Genomic DNA, 17,719 nt, shown 5'->3' on the forward strand with positions numbered 1-17,719 from the left:
CCACCTACGTAGAGTGAGGTCTCCAGGAATAGGAAATTGGGGGAAGTACCTTTTCTGAGAAAGGTCAGGAAACGTGAGAGTTGAAGGAAATGAAGCAATACAAGCTGGTTTTTTCTAAGGGAGCAGCAGGGCAAACATGTTGAAGTGCAGAAGAGCTGAGACGCCAATAGCTAGAAAGATCAACAAACACCTGTTGTCTCCCAAAGTCCTCAAGAGCAGCCTTGAGCCTTCTGTTCTTGGAGATGGTTGTTCTCTTCCCAGAGATCTCGAAATAAACAGAGTCCAGATTGAGGAAATGGGTCAAAACCAGCATGCTTATTTGTACTAAGATTCAAGTACATGGCCCTTTATTAGTAGTCCATCCAATTCATGAGCCCTGACCAGGATAATCCAGAATTGGGGCTGTAGCACATAATAGCACATGTTGTAAGAAGACGCATGGACCTCAAAATACTAGAGCCTTCCGTATTCTAATCCTATTGCAGTCCTGCGGAATAAATGACGTACAGGTGGTCATGGTACGGGGCAGGGGGGCCAGCAGGGACGGTGGCCGCAGCACAGCATTGCGCAGCCCTTGTTCTTGACCCACTTGGTGAAAGCATTTCAGCTCACACAACAGCACGACCAAAACAAATTAGGCGGCTCTTTGCACCACTCTTATGGGTTTCAACCCGAGTTATGTCCAGCTGCCAGCAAGTATTTTAATTTCTATTATAGGTCATCTTTCTGAGCTGTCTACTATTTTAAAAGAAAGAAAGATGCAATGCAATTAGCTCCCTAAGTACAAACCGATAACCGAAGAGCTGTAGGACTGCCAGTTTCTTTGCAGAGTGGAATTTCAGTCAGAAAACATGGAATTTAAGTGGAATTTGCCAGTTTTTGAAGTGGAAAATTGGCAGATCTGACCCATTGGACAACTGCCCAGGCATTTAAAAAAAAAAAAAAGCTTTTGTTTTGTTTTGTTTTGTTTTGTTAAAACAAAGAGACTGTCCTAATCTCCAAGGGCATCTTTCTTTGTTGTCTTCATATGTTTTCAGACTTTGTCTTGAGAGGAAGATTGGGTTTTGTGCCATTTTTCAATGTGAAATTCCTCGTTCGTTCATTGTCACAAAGCCCTGATCACCTGGTTTGACTTGGAGCCTTCTCGTTGCAGGTCGATCCGGGCCACAAATCCTTCCGAGCACACGGTGATCCTTGCGGTGGTTTCACAAGCGTAAGCTCACCTCCACCCCCAGCTGGCAGTAGGACTGCTCATTCTGAACGTGTGTCTGATGGAATCCAGTCTTTGAGCCAGCAAAGCAGTGGGCATGCCGTTGGCTCTACAGCACCAACTTTCTAGATCTCGCTTTGCGGGGGTGTTCTTTGCGTTGCAAGGTTCTGGATATATTTAGGTTTCTCTCTGTCTTCCTTAACTGCTGTTAACCCATACTAGTACGCGTGAGGAAAAAAATGGGTGCTCGTTACGTGCTAGAAATGAAGAGAAGATCTGAGGGAGATGTCTGGGGAGAATTTTTTCCCGCTCATCTTTTTTCTTGGAAGAAAGGAGGTGTGAGGCTGCTTGTTTTTCACTGAAGAAGAAACAAATTACAGCAAAGAAATTACAACAAAGTAGCACAAAATACACTGGAAGGAAAGGATTGTATAGTTGGGGTCAGGACTGCTCTGTGTCTAGAAGCAGGGCGGTAGGATGTATGCCCACACTGGAGGGCAAAAGAAGGGGATTGGGCTGTAGGTACCAGACGGTGGGATGAGAAGCTGCTCTGCTGGGTTTGTTGTCTGAATGGCCACCCCTTAGAATGAAAGGAAGACACGTTGCTTGTACAAGCTACAGTCGTTGGAATTCTTGCAGTATCTAAATTGTTGTATTTGTTTAATGGCCATCCTTCACTTTGGAGAGAATAAGGCCTTTGATGAGGGCCTAAGACCTACCGGACTTGGCCTCGTTGTGGGAGCTGGCACAGGTTCTTGGACAAGCCAGCACCAGAGACAGGAGAACTTGGGTCTCTGGCCCAGGGGAGATTTGAAATACCACATTCCAAAGCCATATTGGTATAGGAGGAAATCGTGGCTTCAAAGTCTTACCCCAACCAAAGACTCTACCTTCCCTATTCCTTGAGTCTGTTTTTAAGAGCTGTGTCACTTCACTTGATTCCTACCGTGGGCTCTGGGCCAAGGAATGGAAAGAAATTGTTTCCATTGGTGCCTTATCTCATTCTGGTGGGACATGGGGTCTCAGGGGGAACAAGTGAGGGGGACCAAGGTATATTTAGCCTTCTCACCCCCTTGCTTATATTTCGTCTTGTGGGCACTGTGTGGGGTTACTAGGGTGTCCGAGTCTTGTGCATGGATTCCAGGAGTATACCAGGCCACACGCCATATTCCCCAAGGCTGGCTCATTCCACGGACCCAAAAGTGAAACAGTTTTTTGTTCTAGTCATGTAGCAGAAAAGCTCACAAACCCTTGACAAATAAGGACTTCTATGGCTTGTTATTTTCCACCCTTTCCCCCCTATTTTTAAAATAAAATATTTTATAAAGATAGAGAACAGTAATAAAATGAATGCTGAGTTTGTGCAACCCAGCTTATGAAATAGAATGTCAAGACCTTCAGGCTCTTACTGTGCCCCTCCTCATTTATCCGTCAAAGAAGGTCGAACCCATGGGTCCTGAGTAGAGAAGCGAGGGGGGGCTGCTTTTCTCTGGAGGGAAGGCGTGAGCTACAGGCCATGCCACAAACAAGCCCCGGCATTTCCCTTCCTGTTCTCCACCTGCTCCTCCCCCAGCATCTTGTTCCATTTCCCTTCTCTGTTTCCCAAGGTATACAGTCCATGTGACTTGCTGGGTATCTCAGGGACGCCCCTTCTCTCTGAGTGACAGAGGCAGAGCTGCAGCTTGTCCTCATGACGAGCAGACACTCTGCTCAGACTAAAGTTCCGAGATCCAGCTGTAGGCTCCGTGTAGGAAACCTTCCTGTGAGATGAGGACCCCTTCTTCTGCATTAGCAGTGGGGTCCTGTAGTCTGTAGTGTCCGTTGTCTTACTCACATTGAGAGTTGGACCCAGCCAGGTCTTGGGGTGGCAGTTGTGCTTCCAGAAGGTTTGGGGACAGCCTGAAGGGCAGTGGTGTCTGGGATGAGCATTGCACCTACCTTGTCCCATCCGTTTGTTGCAGCTTTCAAGGGTAGCCCCGCTTTGGAGATGGCCGCTCATGTGTACCTGTGGCGATGCTTTCAGGCACACTGCTGGAGTTTTCTCTACTGTTGGTGTTCTTTTTGCATCTGGAAGGCAGGTGTGGGTCCCGGAAGGCCGGTGCATCCCGTGGGCACATGCTGGTCAGAAGGCCACTGTTAGAGCGAGTGCCATGCTTGCCTCATTGCTCTCTCTCCGTGTTTCAGTGTGAGGAACCCTGGTTTGTATCTGCTGAGTGACTGCATTTTCTGCTTTGCTGCAGATTGGGTGACCGTGAAGAGGCCTCAGTCCTCCCTCTCCTGCATGCAGGCTTCAACAGGGTACGTATGTACGAGACTCCGCATCTCGCCGTGGTATGGGTGCCTCCCCTGTGACTCGGGAACAGCACAGCCATAGAGCCGCACGCGAGCTTTAAGAGAGTTGAGCCCCAGGACTGTGAGGGAAAGGAAGTCACTGTTCTCACAGGATGGTAACCAGCAATTGCTAGTCAAGCTTTTTCCTTCATAACTTCATGTGTCCCAGTTACAGAAGTGTAATGACCTAAAAACTCCTCTTACTACAGCAGGTCAAAATTTTGTCGTCCCGGAGTAACCTCACTTCAGTGAGTCCTGTCAGTGAGACTCAACACACGTATGTGAGTATAGACACCGTGAAGTCCACCAAATCGGCCCCCAGGATTCTGTGTGGATCAGGGCCTCGCCAGAGCCTATACCCCAGGGATAGGCCCCAACGGCTTTGGCGTCTGTGGACTCCTACGTTTAAACTATAAACGTCAGCAAGGACAAGTTCTTTGGGTGACAAGCGTAGGAGTAACGCCGGTGTTCAAGGGGAAGCCGAAGCTGGGTGACTCCAGGGGTGATGTCACCAAGACAGACGCGGGTGGTTCCTGATTTCGCTCCTCACAAGAACAACTTCTCAGGAACCAGAGGCTGCTGAACGAATGGACAGCGTCGGACATGGAGGTGAGGCCCACGCACCCCTGAATCACAGAGACCAGGCGGGCTGTTTGAGGTGCGGGAAGCAGCTCCCGGAGACCCCTGGCCACTGCCCCCCGGCCACCGTGGCACCACACAGGGCTCCCTCGTCTTGTAGTGGAAAGAGAACCCAGTGGTGGCAACAAGCTCCCCCGCTCCAGCATTATGGGTTGCTTCGTGGGAGCCCCTACTGGGATCTTGCACCACGGATTGCAGGGGAGTGTGCGTGGTTCTACCGCTGGGAGTCTGACCCCCCCCTCCCGCCACTGCAAGGGGGGTGGGTCTTGGCAGACCAAGGTCACACCGGCAGTGCCCTAGGAGTCGCCCCGAGCAGTGGTTTTGCTCCTCTCAGGACCCCGCCACGAGCACACCTGACCAGGGAACGCTGCAGGGTGCAGATCGACCTGACTCTCGTCCTCAGCTGAGGAGTTTGGCCCTGGAACTGGTTCGCCCAGGCGAGGAATGGAATCATAGCGCCAGCCACTGCGGAGTGCGTCCTCAGGCCCTGTCTGACCGGAAGGGCTGGCAACAGCTCTTGGAAGCAATACAGCCCAGTGGCTCTGGAGCCAGGAGGGCGGCATGCAGAGCTGACGGTCCCCAGAGTCAAGGCCATACCCAGCCGGGAGTGTTTCTGTGCTACGTACTTGGCACAGGCAGAGGGATTAATTCATAGCCGAGGTTGAGAGTAGCTCCCAGCCTCTCCCAATCTGCAGAGCCTGTTTAGAAAATTGAGAGTAGCCTGGGTGACACCTCCCCTTCTTGCACAGGGAGGGAAGGGGAGACCTAGCCACACTGGCTCTAGAGAGTGGCTACTGCCCAGAAGGGCTAGGGATAACTCCTGGAAGCTGTGTGGCCCAGTTGAGTGAGAGGCCAGCAGAACTGATAGTTAGCATAACAAAGCCAGTGGCTCTCTTCAGTCAGGGAACTTGGCGAGGTCTGCTTGAGTTAAGACAAAGAGTTTTACTAGCTTTAGAGATTCTTTCCCCACTGTGCTGAGGCAGGAAATGTAATTCATAGCCCCACTCATCACTGAATACAGCCTTCAGCCTGTCCAACCAGGGAACCGAACCAGAGCCTACTGGAAGCTGCCTAGCCCACTCGGCAGCCCTACACACAGTGGTGCGAGAACGGAGAGTATAGAGCAGGACTGGGGACTTCACTTGACCAGGAAATTTACTGCACCCTCTGGCCTAATTTGGGTCGCTAAAAAATGAGCTCTGCAGGCCTTGGGTCCCATCCTGCTGCCCTGCCAGGGCTAGAAGGCTCGTTCCTAGCCTCATCTACTGAATATAGTCCCCAGTTCTGACCATCTAGTAAGCCTGACCAGAAACTTCAGTCAACCGTAGAACCCATCCTATAGCTTCACTAGGGTAGGGAACCAAGTTGGCAGTCCTGTCCAACTGTACTCAGCCGGTAGCACACGTCCCTACCCCCTCCTGAGAGCTTGAATACTTGCCTTGCCCTGAAAGAGACCATAATAGCATGCTCCGACTGCCCAAGGTCAGTACCAGAAATCACACTCAGAAGTCCAAACCAAGCTGACGGGTGAAGAACTGTGTCTGCCAAAGCGAACCTACGAAGTCTGCAACATGAGCCCGGTTACGCGTATGCACAGATACCAACGTGAAGAACCAAGGATCATGAAAAATCGGGTCCATATGGCAACACCAAAGGAAATTAATAAAGCTCCAATAACTGACTTTAAAGAAACGGAGATGGATGAATTGTCAAAGAATTCAGAATAATCCTCTGCAGGAAGTTGAGTGAACTGCAAGAAAACACAGACAACTAATGAAAACAATTGCACAAACAAAATGAGAAGTTTGACAGGGAAATGGCAGCCATCAAAAACAAAAACAAAAAATATAAAACCCAAACAGAAAAATCCTAGAACTGAAAAGCACGATAACTGAAGAATTCAGGAGAGGGTTTCAAAAGTTGACCATGTAGAAGAAAGAATCCGGGACCTGGTGGCTAGGACATTGGAAATTACCCCCATTATAGGGGAGTAAAAAGAAAGGAATGAGGAAGAGTGAAGACAGCCTATGGTAACCATGGGACACAGTGGGGAAAAAAAAAAATACCTAAAACATTCTCCCAGGTATTCCAGAAGAAGAAAAAGAGGGACCGCAAGTATATTTAAAGCAATAATGGCTGAAAACTTCTGAGCCTGGGGAGAGAAATGGACATCCAGATCCATGAGGCCCAGAGGACCCCAATAGGTTGAACCCACATATGTAATGCTACTTTGCTGTCCTGGGTTTAAAAAGATCCTTGTCGTAGATGTAAAATACTAAAGGTAGCATCGCGGTTCACAGGTGTCATAGAAACGAGCGTGCCTCCTCAGCAGGGTCACTACTCTCCTGACAGTTTTGTTCATCTCCTTTCTCGAAGGCTGGCATTTGGTTCTGAATGCTGTTCTTAGGTGCTGTGTCTTAATGAGAATGCCTAAGACCATGCTTCTGAGGTTTGGAATGAAGAATTGCAAAAGAAAAACTGTCAAGCCATCTGGTTGAGACCAACTCTTACTCATTTTTTTACTCAGAAATAGTGTAAAATTATTCACAGGTTTGCCGGATTTTAGGTTAAACGTTGACCCCCATCCCAACATCGCTCTTGACCTGCGAGGCGGGATCTCTGGGAGTGTGAGGAGGCAGGGGTTCTCCTCGTTCTCTGGCAGCTGAGAGAATGGCCCGACACCCTGTAGGTGCTGCCAGGGAGGAGCCACGTGCTGTCAGCTGTCCTTCTGGAATTCGGCTTTTAATTCACTGATCCTGCCTCTGACTGGTTTAGAGATCGGTGTCTTGGCCGGAGGGCTGAGATGACACATTTACTACCAGGAGAAACACCTGGCCCTCTTTGGGTGCAAAGACCACTCAGCACGTTGAGGAGGGGAAGTCCACGGTTGCCTTCTTCTTTCTCTTAGAACCTGTCGGTCCCCTCTTGTAACAGCGGCTCTAGTAGGTTTCGTGTCAGGATGCGCAGCTGCTTTTTGCAGGCAGACGCTTGGACGACACCCTTCACGGGAGCGTGAGAAATGGTACCTGTCAGGGAGCACCCAGTCATCTTCAGTGCTGGGTCAGATCAAGGCCGTTTGCCAGCTAGGTCAGGGCGCCCCCGCGAGCTTGAGCTTTTGTGGGGAGCACGCTGCGCCTACTGAGCCTTTCCCTCCTGGGTTACTGTGGCTCAGGGTCAGCGAACGCTGCTCTCCAGTGGCGAGTCTCCTTTTTTGGGGAAGATCTCGTCCTTGGCAGCTTTCTCCCCAAGCACCCTTCCAAATAGGCCCGCTATTCTTGCCTTCCTTGAGGTCGTTTCTCATCGCTGGCTTGTTTTGAGTGTATTAAATCATCTGCCGAACCTCAGCTCTGTGTCGCTAGCCGATTGGCCGGGGCGTCAGTCTGTGGGTCCGTGCATGGGGATCCAGGAACAAATCGTGCCATCACAACCTCACAGCCGCCCTCCCTGAAGCTCCGGTAGCTGCGTGTAGGCGGCCGACCGCATGGGGCTCAGTCCGCTGCGGGCCTCTCACAGAGCAGCACCTTCCTTAGCGAAGGGCGACCGCAGCGGCGTCTCTGTGAACCTCGGTGTGCCCCTTTTTCTACTGGAAACGACACTCGCCACCACGTGTTCGTGGAGCACTTACTAGGCAACACAGCAGGCCGGGCCTGCCGGGGCACGTAGCTGGGACACAGCTTGTCCCCGGGGAGGCTTCCTGGGGGGGGGGGGGGGGGAGCAGAGCCTAGACGGATTGTGGGTCAGCCTCCGTTTGAGGGGATTTGCTTAATTCTCCTCTACACTCGAGAGATTAAATATTTTCACCATTTTCGCAGAGGAGGAAATAGGCTCAAAATAACTAAAGAGCTTGCCAGAGCTCCTCGTCATGACAAAGTGAAGAGGGAACAATGTGTTATTTAACTCCAAACTCCACGTTGGGTCCAATAAAGCAGGAGGTCTCGAACTGTACCGTGGAGCACTAGCGTTCCAAAAGCTCCCGACAGGAGTGCCGGGAAAAAGGCGTCTGTGGTCAAAGAAGCTTGGGAAATCGGTGAAGACTGTTCTTGCTCTTGCCACCCCTGGAAATACACCCAGTGCACACAAGCGACATGGCCCCTGAGCATAGCGAATGCTCTGAGAAGTTCTGTCGCAAAGAAACAGGCTTAAGCGTCTGAATGTAGAGCCCGGGAATCGACATTTTGGACAGACTGCCTGGTGATTCTTAGCATGCTGAAGTTTGAAGACCACTGCTTTTGATTCACTCACGTTATTTCAGTGACACGAGTTAACTGTAGCTTAGGAAATCCTCCAAGGAGAGGTGGAATCTCCTGCCTCTGGACTACAGAAACACGCGTGAAGCACCCACTGCAATATAAAGCAGGTGCTCCGGTGTTTAGTAAACCGTCACCTGTAGAAAGCTGTTCACTAAACACTACAGGGTCTAGTGCTCAGAGCTAAAGAAAAATAAAAGTCATTAGAAATGAAAGTGAAAATACGGTATTTTATATACTGACTTTATATACTGATTTTATATACTGTAATTAATGTATTACATTTATAGGTACATAAAGGCTTTGGAGCCTAAGGAAAATAAACCAAATGTAACGATAGCTCTAGCGACATTATTAGTGACTTGGCGTCTTATTTCTTTGTATTTTTCTGAATTTATACATCTTTTTTTAGATTTTATTTGAGACACAGAATGAGCCAGGGTGGGGGGCGGGGGTAGAGAGGGGGCAGAGAGAGAGGGAGAAGCAGACTCCCTGCCGAGCAGGGAGCCTGCCCCGGGGCCTTGATCCCAGAACCCTGAGATCATGACCTGAGCCACCCAGGCACCCCTGAATTTATGCATCTTATATTAATGTGAGTAACTTTTATAATTAAAAACAGACAACAAAAGTTAACTACTTAAGTTTGTGTCTTAAAAAAAGAAACCTGCCCAACTGTGTTTATTGCGACATTTTTTAAACTTATTTTTATCACCGATCCTTTTTAGTATCTTAGAAAAGCATCCACTAACAATGCTCAGAGCTTGGCTACAGGCTGTTACATAATCTTCACCCATCCAGAAGTTCAGCCTGAACCTGACCATGTTTAGCTTTGGTTTGCGAAAAAAAGAGAGAGTATTTCTCTTCTGCATGCGTTCATGGCTTCTCCTTTTGCTTCCCCCTTAGCAGCTTCCCCCTGGAATAGAGGGAGACCAGAGGTATTTCCCAAGGGAGAAGCCATCCATGCTAGATGCATGGAAGAGAGAGAGAGAGTGTGTGTATGTGTGTGTGAGAGAGAGAGGAGGGTGCATTTGACAGAAGATGGGGAAGTAAGCAAAGAAGGGTCTCTTCCCTCGAAAAGGGTCATTGATACTGAACACGTTCAGGGTTGGATTTTAGAAGACTTTTCTTAATGCAACGTGAAGTAAGCATGTTGCAGTAATTCACAAGGTTGGGGAACTAGCCTGTGCCCTTAGTGTTTATTTTCCTGTGAGTATTTGTAATGAAGGTTTTCCCCACCTTTGTCAGCAAGGGAGTTAAAAATACAGTATAATCTGGTCTGCTGTCTCTCATACATTTAAGCAAGCATTTCAAACAGCTTGACTTTTTTTTAAATTTTTCATCTCGACTCATTTCAACTTCTCAAGTTGTCTTATGTAACAGAGTTACCTGGGGTGGGAAAAACTAAGTTCATTTGACTCTCTAAGAAGTGATTGTAGGTCTTACATATTCTCTTTGTTTTCTTTTCAGAGATTTATGGAGAATAGCAACATAATTGCTTGCTATAATGAACTGATTCAAATAGAACACGGGGAAGTTCGCTCACAGTTCAAACTACGGTATGTAGCAAAAGCAGAAGGAACACAGGGGTGCCAGTGTTGTACAGGCAGGAGGCTGCTGTGCACAGGCTCCTAGATGAATCCCAGGGATTCTGAGACTCTTAAATAGGTGACGGTAGCTGGTAAACGGCAGAGTCTAAATGGGGAGCCCTTTGCTTCAATGAAATAAACGAGAAAGCATTTCATGTTTTCACAGTATTTTCTATTTACAGCAGTTTTTAAAATTAGACTCAAGGAAAAGTACTATATAATTTTCATATACTTAAATTGAGATTAAAAGTAGCCTTTGAGGATTACTTTCTATTTACTACTTTAACATTTATAAATGCTGCTTGGATTGTTATGAATAGGGCCAAACCAATGGCTATATATTTATTATGCTAACCATAATAATTGCTATGTCACCATGATAGCAATTTCATGAGGTCTGTTTGTGATTTCAATATGCAAGGAAGTATGTTCAAGAAATCATAAGTCTCTTTACGGGCATATAGTACCTTAAAAGTAGGCTTTTCCTGACGCTCACCTCTGAGATGGGACTGTGTAAGCGTCTAGCTGCTTCTGGGACATCTGGAGATATTAGGGCCCTGGCTCATGCCTGGTTTTGTGCAGGCTCCACTCTACCACATTCTCAGACCCTGATTTCTTCAACCTATCCCCCTCAAGTAGAGAGAGGAGGGCAGAGAGAGGCTCTTGCCAACCTACAGCCCTGGGGCTGTGGGGTGCACGCTACCGTCCTTAGAGCTCCGGGCTGTTAGATGCCAGAATGTCCTTGGCATGGCTTCTCCCTCTGGCCAACCCAGGGGTCATGATGATTTCAGGCTCAGTGAAAAATAAGATTGCATCTCAGTGTAATGATTATACTTATCTTGATTACTTAATTTGCATTCAAAGAGGACAAAAGCATTTATAAATCTAATTTCTTTCTGCCATCCTTTGAAGTAAAATAGATTGACATAAACCTACAAAGGCAGGTTTTCTGGGGTTTACCCTGATGAGGGAAGTAACTTTTTGGTGGACAGAGAGCTTCAAGAAGTATTGTTGGGAGGGGTGCCTGGGTGGCTTGATCAGTTAAACATCTGCCTTCTGCTCAGATTATGATCTCAGGGTCCTGGGATCAAGACCCGCATCCAGCTCCCTACTCAGTGGGGAGTCTGCTTCTCCTTTCCTCTCTGCCCCCACTTCTCCTGCTTGTGCTCTCTCTCTCTCAAATAAATAAATAAAATCTTAGAAGAAAAACCCAGTATGGGAATAAATAGTCACTTTTTTAGGTGGGAAAGTTTTTTTTTTTTAAAGTCAAGCTAGTGGAAATTCAGGTATTTTAACAGTCTATAGTGAGGAATATTGCTAAGGATTTTTGAATATATGTTAAGTTGAAAGCCCTTGGTTTCTTTGTATCCTTGTATTTATCAGCTTCAGAGAACTTCATAAAATGTCTCGAGAAAACTCCTTGCCTTTACTGCAGCAATTTCTGATATTGATTGTACATTGTTTTTATTCCTCGGGGTCTCTGCTGTTTTTCATTGGAGATAAAAAGACCGTGATTTTAGATGTTTTCAAAATAGGTAGAATTAGAAAAAGAGGGGTTTCATTTTGTTTCAATTCTTCAACTGTGTATTATCGACAACAGAAATGAACAGCAGTCCCCTTACTGCTTTGGTGGGTAATTCCCTCATTGAATCTTAAGTCACTGTGTTTCGGGTTCTCTTCTGCAACTTTACATGGGATGGCACGGGTAGGAAGTCAGAAGCTGCCTTGTCCACAGCAGGGCGAGGGCGGGTCCGGCGATCTGAAATAAACCTCAGCCAGCCAAGGGTTAAAAGAAAGGGCCTCAGGTTACTGTGCTGATGAAATTTGCTCAGAGCCAGGGCACTGGATACTTTGGAAGCTCTCCACAGATTCAGAGCTTGGCAAGTTTCTAAGTACATAGCGCTACGTAGATCCTGTAACTTCTCCCCCTTCCCTGACTGGAGCTGGCCGGAGGGCTGGCCCCATTGTGGAGGTCATCATGAAAAGCTCAAGTTAGTAATACAGACCAGGGTGAAGTTGGTGAATGGACTTGACCCAGGCAGGCAGTGGTGTCAGGAGGCTAGGTTTGCCCCCTGGGCAGATCCCTTTCCATAGCAGCTTAAGGTTGGCTGGTAAAGGGCCTCTCCTCCCAGTCTTGAGTAGCCCCTGCAGTGGGAAAAGGAGAGCAAGTGTTCTTCACAGAAGGCTGGACTAAGTGGTCAGTTTCTTCCATTGCTTTTTGGGTGGTTCTGCCTCAAGCATCTCTAACTTCCTTCCCCTTTGTTTGGAGCAGGGTAGGTGTGCATGGTGGGACCCTAGAGGGTGATGACCCATTCTGTGATCTCCCAGCTCCTTCCGCACACGAGGACATCTAGAGAATCCACCTGCATCCCAGAGACAGGCAGGCCATTCTGTCACTCGCTGCAGATGGGGAAAATGAGGCTCTTTATTATATGATGCCAGAATAATTATAGTCTAATTATATAATACTTTTCTTTGCAATTCCTCCCCCAGCTGCAGCTAAATATGTGACATTACTAGCTTTCTGCAAGGACAGGCTGTACCGCAAGGATGATGTCAGATGTTAAAGGTGGAAACTTTTGTCCAGGTCTTCCTTCGTGGTAATGAAATTTAACCAAGACAGAAGAAGGACCATGTGATCAAATAATTTTAAAATTCCGTGATAAAGAATAACTTCTAGAGAGAAGAAATAAATGCTATGCTTGTATGCTTGATGAATTACGGTATTAAACAGGACAAGTCATGGGGACGGTCTGGGGAAATACGGGGTAGATGATGACCGCTTACTTCTCCTAATGTTTCTGTCTCTTTGTCATGAAAAGAGCTGTGTTGTCCAAAATGCAGATGAGATTTAGCTACTTCGTGGGAATTTAAACTGATCCGTTGATACTAATGCAGGGCCAGCTATTATTTCACATTAGTTTGAGATCTGTTAGCCAGGACTGAGACTCAAACCATCAGGTTTAGTTTACTCCCAAGCTTAAGACAGTAGCAGTCCCCAATTTCAGCAACAATCTAAGTCTCTGAGGGGCTAGAACTTTGTATTCAATGGAATGCTATGCTTCTCACTACCCGTAGACATTTCTAGAGCGCCTTATCCTGGCATGGGCCCTGGTGACAGGCACTGTGCTCCAGGAGTAGAGCCCAGCTCTGAAGCCTTAAAGTAACTGGCACCTGTGGCCTCGCGGCCCAGGACTGGTGCTGACCCGGAACAAGGCTGTGACCCCCTGGCCACCTCTGCTTCCCTCTTCCTGCCCCTCCGGGGCCTTGCTGGGATGGGGCTTTAGGTTCCAATGGAGGTTTCCCTCAAGCCACCACCTTGTGCAGTCCTACCTTGTTGCCAGCAGTCAGTTTGTGAATGTGTGTGTGTTTTGAGTAGATGCTAGCGTATCCTTGGTGGGGGTCCAGAAGGTACTGCAGCCCGACCGTCCCAGCTCCAGTATGGGGACAGAGGAAGACCCAGAGCAGGGAGACTCTTGACATGATCACAGCTACCCAGCATGTCGGTGGCTGTGTTGGGGCGGGATCCAGGCATCCTGCTGGTCTTCGTAGACGTCACACCAGGGCCCCTGTAATGTTTGCTGTGTCCCGGGACCTTCAAGGGCCCTTACGAAGGTGAGGGGTTGTGATTCCATGGCCTGCACTTCATGGGTTTCCACATCGAGTTCACCTTCCCTTTGAGCTGTTTCCAATTTTCCAACTTCTCAACCTGAAAGATACAAAAATAGATCTGAGGCACAGTTACATGGTTCCTGAGAACAGAAAATTAATACAGCGGAGGCTCTTCTGCATGGAGAGTATTAATAATTAATACGAGCAATTAAGTTCCCAAACTCTAGGAATATGATTTAAATTGATTACCTCATTTTGCTGCAGGTTTATTTAAATAGAACCATCAACCAAATTGGTTTAAAGCCTAGGTCTGAACAGTGCCATCCAGCCTGTCCCGGGGGAAAAACGGCCTACTGGTCCTGCTCGTGGTGTCCTCCCTCAACTGTTGATAAGACTTTGCTTTGTTCCATCGGGCATGACACTGAAGGTTTTATGCTTTGTGCATCCTCACACAGTGACTATCTCACAGACAAATTTCAGCAGTTGGGGCTCAAGTCTTATGTAAGGGTAGCCCTCGAATTGACAAAAACTCTGCTACCCTGAAGTGCCCATTTAAATGCTTAGGTGAGACAGACAGGCTCTTTCAGAAAATGGGCAGGAGAGGAATGTATTACTTGATGAAGTGTGTTATAGCTTAATTATCCAGCTCTCCCGTGTGAGGTCTAGTCCGCACACAGTGTGCTTTTCCACATGGGACTCCTGGAGGTCAGGAAACCTTGTCCTGTCCTGCCCAGCCGGGTTCGGGACCCACGTGCCTGGGAGATACTACTGATGAGACTAGCTCTTGCTTGCCTCTTTGTGTAGTAGTGACTTCGGTAATAATTTTAAAACCTCCTTTTATTCTTTTTTTTCTAATCTTAAATGATATTGTGTACAAATGCAACGATGGTATTAAGACAGTCCATGGCTCAGGGGCACCTGGGTGGCACAGCGGTTAAGCGTCTGCCTTCGGCTCAGGGCGTGATCCCGGCGTTCTGGGATCGAGCCCCACATCAGGCTCCTCCGCTATGAGCCTGCTTCTTCCTCTCCCACTCCCCCTGCTTGTGTTCCCTCTCTCGCTAGCTGTCTCTCTTTCTGTCAAATAAATAAATAAAATCTTTTTTAAAAAAAAAAAAAGATAGTCCATGGCTCAAATTAGTTGGACTGGAGCAATTGAAATAAGGAAACCTATTGCCTCCATCAGGAATCTGAGAGGAGTTAGGCTTACCCTCTGCTCTCCCCAGCACGATTGCCTACTCACCTGCCCACACTGGTACTTCGTCTCTGCAGCATGGGAACAGTACCCTTCGGTGGACTAAAATCTTTTCCTCCTCCTGCATGTTACCGTGCTATTATTGAGCACGCTTTTGGGTAGATATTTCAGGGATACTCATGAGAAAAGATAGGTTGTGATTCACTTTTCTTTTCACCACTGGCCTTTGAGTAAGGAAATACTGCCCTGGGATCTTACAAATGACACTAAGGACTGTGTGCCGATTTCTTACATTACATTTCTTACATTACCCGAAGCACTTTGAGAAACGCCTCGCATAAACTGTTCTGATTTTTATAGCAACCTGTAAAATGGGTGTTGTTACCCTCATTTTATAGATGAGGGAGCTGGGGGCCAGCAAGGATAAAAAGTTGTCCCATAACTGGCAAAATACAGACCCAGACTTGACTCAGTTTTATCTGCCCTCTCCCTTGTCAATAATTTAAAACAGGATGGCAAAGTTAGATGCGTCTATGAGTGGAAAAAATGAATAACATCTTAAGAGTATGTTTCATAAGGAGCAACATCAATCAAGTAAATATGGGTTTTTTGTTAGTTTGTTTTGGGGGGTTTTCTTCGGTTGGTTGGTTGGTTGGTTTTTTTTGTTTGTTTTGTTTTTTGGTTTTTTTTTTTTTTTTTTTTTTTTTGGTAATGGGTAAGAAAGCCCTCGCTGGGCTTCTTTAAACAGCCAGTACAGATAACAAAGCTCTAGTAACTAGCTACGTCCTTTCCGTGTTAGGTAGTAAATAACTTGCTGTATTTGGAGTTGCACTGGATTAGAAGGTACTTAAAATTCTAACCAAGAGACTGAGAAGTTGAAATGATTCCGAATATTCCACTCAGACAAGAAAGGTCCCCAAGAATAGTGCCTACGTGGAGGGCTGTAGGGTTAACCAGGCGAGGGGACTCTGCGGTACCTGCCTTCCGCCAGTGGGTGTGGTTGAAAGCCAAGTACCATATAAAGGCTTGTTAATCAGAGATGACGAAAGTAAGAAAGGAGGAAAAATGTTTCTGTGTCTGTTGCAAAAGGGCAGACAGAATACCTCAGATTCAATTTGGGCTTAATTGAGTTCTCCTAATTGCTGAGGTCTTGACTTTTCCATGACCACACTAGGAATGAAACAGAACAGGGCTGACATAGACGTAGGAGACTTAGAAGATGGTCCCCTGCCCTGGTTCCCTTGTGTCAGTATTAAGGTTTCATTCGGCACATGGGTGTTTCGTGCCGTGATACATGAAGAGTTGGCTGGATGACCGTTCTTTGTGTTTTAGTCACAGAAATATATGCTGTTATTTATTCAAACTAACTAGTTTAGTTTGAAAGGCTAGGGTGTTTATTTTCCTTCCAAAAGGGCACGGTTTTAATTAATTCGGGGGAACTGTTTGCTTTGATAAATTAACACATGAAATGCTAATGGTTATACAGCTGCACTAATGTCAATCTTTTGTTTGCAGGGCCTGTAATTCGGTGTTTACGGCATTAGACCACTGTCATGAAGCCATAGAAATTACAAGCGATGACCATGTGATTCAGGTAGGGAGACACTTTTTATCTGGAGATCTCAAAATAGAACCTTTCAAGTTCGAGCCATCCTTTTTCAAGGAACTTTGCCATAAGCCTTACATTTTTGTATATTTTCTTTGGAGAAAGGAACGTCAAAGTATGTAAATATAACTGATGGACTTCGTTTAAGAATTAGATAGCCAAGAAGAATAAAAAATTAGCTAGATTAGAACCTGTGATTTTTTTTTTGACCCAGATAGGGTAAGTTCTTTGACCATTTGTAAGGACCGCGTTTACGTGACACAGAAGTATGTCAGAATTATGGAGTAAATGCTTAGAAATGCCTATGGGAATGAAATATTTCAAAGGTACTCATTTATTTGCCTACAGTTGGTATTATAATTAGAGCTGTCTTGTAAAGTTATCTTCCGAAGGAAATGTGTATAGTAGACAAAACTTTTCTGAAGTAAAGTCATCTTACTGTATTTGTTGGAAGGTAAGAGGTTTACGCTTAAATAATATTCTGAAATGTAGACTCAGCCGTTGGTGATACCAGCCTGCCCACAGCGGGTTTGCATAATGGTCCTGAGTTTACACTTGGAGCACTTGAGGTCGTCAGTAGAAACCAAAGACCATGCCCCACAGTAGAGCCCCCACGGCACACAGACAGACCCTGCCCTCGTACCCAGCCATCAGCAGCCTACCCTGCTTAGGTCCTGTCATAAACAGGTCCGTAACGTTACCTCCTTTCCATTCAACTCTGTGAAAGAGGGTGCCCCATAATACAGCTGGGGAAACTGAGGCCCAGCAAGGTCAAGGAATTTACTCAAAGAATACCCTGGTAGTAAGTATTGGAACCAAAATATGTAGCCATATCCTTCCTGGTTCCCTGTTTGGCTGTATATATAGACGTTTTCTGGCTGTTCCGTGATGTGGGTCTGGAAGCTTCCTCATGATGCTACCTGTTACTGCCTACCGGCACGCACACAGATCTGCATCCTGGACTGAAGAGAAACCAGACATGTTTGCTACCGACCAAGTACAGATCTCACGTTCCCCTCACATCCAGACGGGACCGAGCAATTCCATTCGTGAAACACGTTTGCTTTGCACTGCCCTCCGACAGCCGGCAGCCAGGTTGTGATTTCGGTGACGAGCAGAAGGGGCTCCCTGCTCTCCCTGTCTTCCCCATTGGTAGTCGAACTGATGACCCCTTGAGCAGGGAACAGAGTCCGTCCTTCTAGAGTGAGCATTCTAAGGTGGGGGGAAACCCTCTGTCTCTGGGGCGGTCCTGCGGTGGTGTCGTCTCTCCCCACCTTAACCGGGAACAGGAAGGAA

At 47.0% G+C, this 17,719-nt stretch overlaps 1 protein-coding gene across 5 annotated transcripts in view; it reads left to right on the forward strand.

The window, feature by feature from the left end:
• PDE8B (phosphodiesterase 8B) overlaps positions 1 to 17,719 on the forward strand; it is a 330,881-nt gene that overhangs the window by 223,704 nt on the left and 89,458 nt on the right. For all 5 annotated transcript variants that reach the window (XM_044384105.3, XM_044384106.3, XM_044384108.3 and 2 more), the window contains 4 exons: positions 1,154 to 1,213; positions 3,451 to 3,508; positions 9,895 to 9,983; positions 16,333 to 16,411. In XM_044384105.3, coding sequence (XP_044240040.1) covers positions 1,154 to 1,213; positions 3,451 to 3,508; positions 9,895 to 9,983; positions 16,333 to 16,411 — 286 coding nt within the window. The remainder of the gene's footprint in view (positions 1 to 1,153; positions 1,214 to 3,450; positions 3,509 to 9,894; positions 9,984 to 16,332; positions 16,412 to 17,719) is intronic.

This window comes from Ursus arctos, unplaced genomic scaffold (assembly GCF_023065955.2).
Source record: "Ursus arctos isolate Adak ecotype North America unplaced genomic scaffold, UrsArc2.0 scaffold_5, whole genome shotgun sequence".
In the NCBI taxonomy this organism is placed as follows: Eukaryota; Metazoa; Chordata; class Mammalia; order Carnivora; family Ursidae; genus Ursus; species Ursus arctos.